The 7,924-nt window shown below is 35.4% G+C and overlaps 1 protein-coding gene across 1 annotated transcript in view; it reads left to right on the forward strand.

Moving 5' to 3' along the window:
• Window positions 1-978: 978 nt before the first annotated feature.
• LOC113228325 (katanin p60 ATPase-containing subunit A-like 2) overlaps window positions 979-7,924 on the forward strand; it is a 15,481-nt gene continuing 8,535 nt past the window's right edge. The window contains exons 1-2 of the mRNA XM_026461587.1: window positions 979-1,197; window positions 2,606-2,770. Of these exons, the coding sequence (XP_026317372.1) occupies window positions 1,150-1,197; window positions 2,606-2,770 (213 nt within the window). The 5' untranslated portion in view covers window positions 979-1,149. The remainder of the gene's footprint in view (window positions 1,198-2,605; window positions 2,771-7,924) is intronic.

The raw sequence follows: 7,924 nt of genomic DNA on the forward strand, positions 1-7,924 counted from the left end.
AACTTGACTGTACATTTTTTTTATAGAAAAACAAGTGAGCATTTGACCTCCATCTCATCTGAATAACCTAATGTTTATTTTCGTACACTTACGTTTTCTTGACGATGTAAATAGATAAAACCATCTGTTCGAAAACGTGCTTGTGAGTGCACAGAGACTTTCCAGGATGGATGGATAGACGAGAACGACTGACGTATGGTACAGTGATTGATCGAGTATCGCGAAGTATTTATTTTGTTCGACATCTTAAAAACTTACAATATTAGATTCTATCTGCCATGTTTTTCGTTGTAACGTCGTACATCGTCTCTTATATGCACCAATAGACGTAACTTACTATAGTGAAGAAAGTAAGTACCGTCAAGACAGTAAATGAAAAGAAGTAAATTTCTAACGGTTAATAAATACATATAACCGCCTCAGTGGTCGAACAGTTGCCATGCTGGACTGTCACGCAGAGATCCCGGGTTCGATTCCCGGGCCGCGAGAAATATTTGTATGGCCTCATTGGCTTACAAATAAATGGACGACGGGTCTAATACAAAAACCACGAAAAAAATGTCCCAAGTCAACCTATTTAAACGTAGTGACATGTAAAGGAATATGAAAAAGCTAAAACGTTGAATTTAAATTGTAATGTCATCGCAGTACTGTCTAATTTTGCTTGCTTCGCTGTCAGCCGAACAAACGAAGACTAAAGCGTGAATGACGCTCTGTATACGATTTTAACGCCCTATAAGTTCGGACACTTTTTAGCGCGGACCCGACGTCTATATAATTGTAAGTCAATGTATGGCCCACATTTATTTCCCTCGTGCATTTTGGTGTCCATGGCACACGCGATACAGGGTTTCCCTAGTGCGGGGCTATGAGTGTGTGCGCAAAAAAGTTTCTTGCAATCGTATTTCCCTTGGAGAACGGAAAAAAAATGTATTTCCCCACGTTCAAAATATGTTTGACACATGTATTCCACTAAGTTCAATGACATGAGCGTGCGCCAGCCGAAGTATGGCCGCACCTTTTTTCTGTATTGTTTAGCAACGCCAAACAACCCCCCTAGTAACAACGCCACACACGACTGACTTTGTCAAATCCAGTCAACTCACTTTGTAAATCATTCCTGTTTTGTAAATAACAATTAGCTTGCAAATGGCCGGGATAACGAGACCAATGAGTCAGATGCGCAAAATGGAGGCTGTAAGTAACAATTACTTTACTTTTTTATATCACGAGCTCGCCTCAAAAGCAGTTTCTGCGCAATACAATGCACCATCCGATGGATCCGATTCTATTTCGAATAATTGGAATAGAAAATCCCAGAATATTGGGTAATTTTCACCAAAGAAGATGTAACCACTATCTAAGCTCTTACAATTGTCACGTACAGAAAGTTATTCTGTACCTAACTTCGGTGACAATTTTTTATTATTTGAATATTCTAGAATATTACCACATTCAAGTGTAGCATCCTAAAATGTTATTACATATTTCGCGATAATATACTCGAATACTTAAATAACAATCGCATCGCAGTACATTTACTCAAATATTTTATATGCCCGTAAAAATATACATAATTTCAATAAGAAAGAAGATATCCATAACATTAACCTTAGAGCTAAGTCCAAACTCATGGTACCACGATTTCGTTTAACCAAGGTAAACAACTCTTTTATGGGGAACTGTATACGTTTTTACAATAAGATTCCGGAGCATATATTAAGTTTATCATTTCCTAAGTTTAAAAACTACATTAAAAATATTTTGATCGAAAAATCATATTACAAAATTGAAGACTACGTGTTAGATAAAGATGTATGGAAAGACGACATGGCTCCAGAATCCACACAAATTTGATTCAAAGTGTATTCCATAGCATTTAAGTTTATTTGAAAAGAGCAATCCCTAGAGTTTCTTGCTCGTTCTTCTCAGGGAGGTCAGCGTAGTGAACGAGCAGTAGCTTAAATGTGACGTTTTCAAGTGTAAATTTATTTTACCTATGGAATAAATAATCTTTGACTTTGACTTTGACAAAAATTGCCGCCGACATTAGATAGACAAAATATGGTATATTGATTCTCTGCGATTCATTCCATACCGCAATTTTTCAAAACCAACTCCTTTTGTAGGTCTTCTTGACGCAATGAATAATTCTATATCACGAAAGATATTGTTCTAAGTACGGCATAACCTTGTGGGCACTGCGTTTTGTCCATAATTAATTGAGCGATGGGGTACATTAAATAAACTTGTGTTTTTTTTAATAATATCAAGTTACGGGAAAACCAAGTCGTGCGCCTGATGGTAAGCTGCACGCCGGTCCATAATAGTTGCAGTGCCACTCAGAGCTTTAAATCGCAAAGATCTGAGAGGCACCGCGTCCGTCACCTTGAGACATAAGTTGACAAGTCCCATGTGCCTGTAATTTCACCAGCACCCTTCCCCTTCTAAACCGGAACGCAGTAATGTTAACATTACTGCTTGACGGCAGAAATAGGTTAGGTGGCAGTACCTCCCTGGACGAACTTTTTAACAAGGAGTTCTACATCTACTAAATCGTGCTAAGAAACAACAGTAACATTAAATTTTTCCTGTAATTTTCCAGAAGGAAACCCTCTTCCGTACCCGTAAGCGCATCCTCAATTATCTCGTGCTGGCATTTTTGAAGCAGGAGGGTTTCTTCCACTCGGCGGAGACGTTCGTCAGAGAAGCCAATCTTACTGGGGAGTACGAAATCTGCGACAATATCGATTTGGACATTATTTTGCAGGTCCGTATAATAGTGTGCTTTTTTGGGTAGGTACTGTAGTCTAGGCTCTACTCTATGAGTAGAAGTACAGGCTGAGTGAATATAGATTTGTATTTAGAATGTGTTTAAAAAATAGGATAGAGAAAAGAACATCTTGGCAGATCTAGAAGTAGCCTCCATAAGTCAATATGTCAAAAACATAATAAATATCTAGTTATGAAGATAATCCCAGTTTGTATTTATAAAGTACCTCTCGCTACGCGACCTGAGCTACGTCCCTAGGCTACAAATGGTGGAGTCGCCGGCAATCTATATAATCTATATAATAATTATTACACCGTCATTGGACATGCACAAGAAATAATCAGTCAATTAATAACAACAAAATTATAACTATCAATGTCAAACAATTAAAATATATTATACATCATTATTACATTATAATACATGTTCACATGTTGTTGTTGTTTCATGTCAACATTTGTCTAAAAATCAGTTACTTTGTAATATTTTTTTCTCTTACTTAGCCTTACACTAACCTAAGCGCTCTAGTCTACTTCGGAATAAATTATTTCCTAAAATTGTAATGTGTTTTGGTAGTAATTGGTAGAGCATTATAAATTCGGACACACATACCATCGCATTGATTTTTGTAATGAGACAATCTGGGTTTATTATTGTACACCAGTCTATTTGGGTTACACCTTTCCTATGCACAGTAGTATTTCATTTTTTTTATTTTTTTAGAGGCTGAACAAACTACTACAGAAAAAGTAATCATTAGGAAATGAAACTATTTTTCCGGATTTAATTCGCGTATATTTTGTCATTGACCATGTCAATCGTGGCCATAGGACCTGTAAAGGGCCCGAAACGTCGGTTTGTTTGAAAAAACAAATATATGCGATTTAAATCCGGAAAAATAGTTTCATTTCCTATGTATAACAATCGCGAAAACCTAAGAACTCGATAAGTAATAAATATTTAAAAAAGAAATTGTTTTAGGTGGATCTTCTTTTTGTTTGTTTTGTTTTATTGTTTGTTCTTTTTGTTTGCTGCTAGTACAGTCACGGTCTGTAACCACTCGTACCTACGTAAAATGCCATTTTGCAGCGAATGCCAAACCCTTAACAGATACCTACATCGGAAGAGTGAAAATGTAACCCAACTGGGTAAAAACTCATTTTTGATTTACGCCTATTCCGTCCCGGAAACACCGATGTAACCTTTATTTAAAAGTACCTTAACATAAATATACAACGTGAGTTGTATATTTATGTGAGAGAATGAGCGTGAATATGGGCCATTTTAATGGCTGCTTAAATTTACGATATCCCATTTCCTCTACCTTCTTTTCATTACCTGTCTCAAATGTTTTTGCTTGAAGCAGCGAATTGTTTCTGCAGAGTGGTTTACATAATTTTTTTTCTTTATTGGATGTACCAAACAGAATGTAAATTCAGTGGAACATGTTGAGATACAATTTATAGTCTTAATCTAGAATGTAGACCTAATACTTGTACATACAGCGTTAATATGCGAAGTGTTAATATATTTGCATAAGGATTACAAAAAACAAGGGTATTGATACGAATTCGTCAAAGATTATTGTCGAAAACATCAATGTGACCCCCAGATTCTGATATTAGTACCCATTTAGTACCTAAATCATTGTAGGTTCGGCACTTTCCAATCACGGGGTTATAAAAGGATGTATTATTTCGATAAACATTTAAAACAAAGGTTTTAGGACGACGAAGATTTGTGAAATAGCAGACCAGGAGAAACAGGGCTACTATGAGCCCATGTAAGACTACAATATCCTATATTTTACATCGGGTCCGTAGTGAACAAATTTTGAATTTGGCCAACCTCTCTTGGTAAGTCGCAAGAATGCGACCCAGACCCGATCGGAATGCGACAATTTTAAGAGCCTTGTTCTGTACTTGTGCTATGCGGTTGGAGTACATTTCTTAATAAGGGGACCATATAACACAGCCGTATGAGACTGTTGAAGAGGTTGATAAAAGTGGTGGGTCTTTTAAAGTTTTTAGTAGCTGTTATGATGAAACCTAAGGTTTTATATGACTTGAATACGATGTAATCATATCCTGTATATTTATGTTTTTTTTAATAGGTGTAAATTTGACCTCCATCTCACCTGATGGAAAGTGACAATGAGGTCGACATAAGCACGCACACCTAATTAATTCAGGGAACAAGTCTGCAGGCAGGAATTTCCACTCTGTTTTTTTGTTACCAAATGACATGAAATTACAAAAGTCGTGCGCCTGATGGCAAGGGACACGCCTGTCCATAACATTTGCAGTGCCACACAGAGCTTTAAATACAAAGATCTGAAGGGCACTGCCACTGCGCCCGTCATCCCGAGACATAGTTGATAAGTCTCATGTGTTACTTACTACAAGTTAGAAAATGAGAAATACCCGTACAAGTTATAGATATCTGCGATACAAAATTATAACATAACTTAATCTTTGTAGATCGTCATCGAAATCAAAAGTTATAGATATAATTAAACAATAATAGAGAAAAGACTAAGAGTCGTATTCCAGAACTCTACTCAATGCTCAAGTCAGGATTTGAGCAGACTTGAGTATGATTTCAAGCACTGGAAATACGACCCTAAGAGCGCATATTCGACACGAATTTCATTGCGCTCACGCCGCGCGGAGACCGCGTGCATCTAAGTGTTACGGCAAAGTACGCTCTATTTATTTACCTTTACGTTTTAATTTAAATGAGCAGCTCGGGCGGTTTTTGGCCTATGCGGTGACCGCGCGGCTGTTATTATTCAGAAGAATTTAAACGTTGTTGCCTTGTAATAAGGATTTAGATTCGCCATGCGTACGTGAAAGCGTGGTAACTGGGCCGCGCGTAAACTTTTGCGTCTGACCCAATCCAAAATTGATCCTTTTTTGACTTATGAATGAGATTTATACAGAAAATGCTAAATTTTATTATGAATAGAATTCCGATATTTTCATTGGTTAGTATGATCATATGACGACATTGGGATGATCTAAGCACGATTAGTGAACTATGCGCCGCAGATTATGTTGAATTAGGCGCTTTTGAGTTAGGCATTGATACGTGAAAGACATCGATATATCTAGAAATAGAAGTACTGATACGCTTTCCCTGCAATATACCTGTATGCAATAACAATTGTCGAAAGTTAGACTACGAAAATGTGTGTTGTAGTTATTGCGGAAGCAAGAAATTCATTATTTCATTTAAAATTATTACTGGAATATGAATAATAAAACTGTTCACAAATTTTCTAATCTCGGCGTTTGTGTTCATAATTTATGGGCAACTTTAAAGATGTAAATAATTTTATTGCCTCTCTGTCGTCGCCGTGTCCACATTTTGTACCCTCGGTATAATAAAACCACACGTGATCGTTCGCACTGTTAATACAATAGTGTATTAACTCAAAAAGTGTATTTATTGAGAATCGATGAAAAACGAATTACTCACTTCCAGCGAAATATTATTAAAATTTATGTATAGGTTAAAGTTTATTTATTACAGACATCTAAACAATTCCTTACTTGCCAAATAAAAGGAAAAAAGCAAATTAATATTTTTTAGAAACTTATTTATTAAGACTGTTTTATCCAGAATTAGTTCGCAAATAGATTTTGGGTTAAGTAGATTTATTTTAATTGTTTTTTAAAATATTTTAACGACGGTTTTGTTGACGTGTAGAGAGTCAACTTTTACGTTCAGCAATAGTCTAATCTTGAATTTCACATATATTGAGTTACAACGCTATTGTAATAGCAGTGAGATATGTAAAAAGTGATTCTATCACATGAACATCTCAAAAATAATAAACTACATGAAACAATAAATTTCTCAGGAAATTATTTTTTCTTTGATTGCGCTGCGGCAAAAAAGTCGCAAAAAACCAAAAACGAAGATCTGCAAGAAGCACATAGAAAAAATCGTAAGATTTGCTGGTGCGTTCCGTGGCTTATTTGGCAGAGCATCTGGCACGGATTGCCCGAGAGCCGATTCGTATCAGGGGGTCTACTACTACTAATATTTATAACAAACTATTGGAGTAATTTCACAAAAAAATAATTTAATATCATGATAATGCAACATTGTGACGTACAATAAACTTAAAAATTACATGAAACAAATTTCGCATATCGTACTGTAAATGCAATAGTGTATTCAGTCAAAAAGTGTGTTTTGTCAGAATTGTTGAGAAAGTAATTACTCACTTTCCGTGAAATATTATTAAAATGTATGTGTAGATTAAAAAGTTTATTATAGATATCTAAATAAATTCCTACTTTATAGATTTTAAGACTTTCGTGGTTATTCACTAAATGATTATCACTAGTATCAGGTTTATTACCACGGTATGACTTCTTTTTATTTTCCCGACATTATAACTTTATAACTTTTAAGTAGAGAGGTTTAAAGACTCTACGAACAAAATTAGTCGATAACTTTTTATGCTTAAATAGGAGAGTTTTAAAATTTCACATATAGCATTGCTATTACAATAGTCTTGTAACTCAAAATTAAGAAATCCAAGATTATAATGTTGCTTGACGTAAAAATTAATCTCTACACGTCAATATAACCGTCTTTAAAATATCGTGGAAAAACAAACGAAAGATGTCTACTTAAATGAGACAAACATTTTGATTTAACAAAACAGTCCTTACTTGAAAATGTGAAATTATTCTTCCTCTATTATTTTTGAACAAAAAGTAGGAATTTAATGATTATCACTAGTATCAGGTTTCTTACCACGGTATGACTTCTTTTTATTTTCCCGATATTTCGGAACGTTTGCACGCTTAATTAATTTGAAAAGAGCAATCCCTAGACTTTCTTGCTCGTTCTTCTCGGGGAAGTCGGCACAGTGAACGAGCAGTAGTTTAAAAAATATCGTTTTCATGGAATAAAGGCATATTTGACTTTGATAGCAATGTGACGACGCAACGCACTGGGAGCAAAGCCGGTGTAGCATCGCTCTAATGTGGTGGCAATATCACGTTCGACGAAAAGAATCATACCTATGAAATAAAGGTATTTTTGAATTTGAATTAATCCCACGCCATAATATTTAAACAAATCTAAACCATAAAATCAGCAATATTATAATTTTGCTCCTTGTGAAAGAGT

The sequence above is a fragment of the Hyposmocoma kahamanoa genome, unplaced genomic scaffold (assembly GCF_003589595.1).
Source record: "Hyposmocoma kahamanoa isolate Upper Pololo Valley unplaced genomic scaffold, ASM358959v1 226, whole genome shotgun sequence".
NCBI classification, from domain to species: Eukaryota; Metazoa; Arthropoda; class Insecta; order Lepidoptera; family Cosmopterigidae; genus Hyposmocoma; species Hyposmocoma kahamanoa.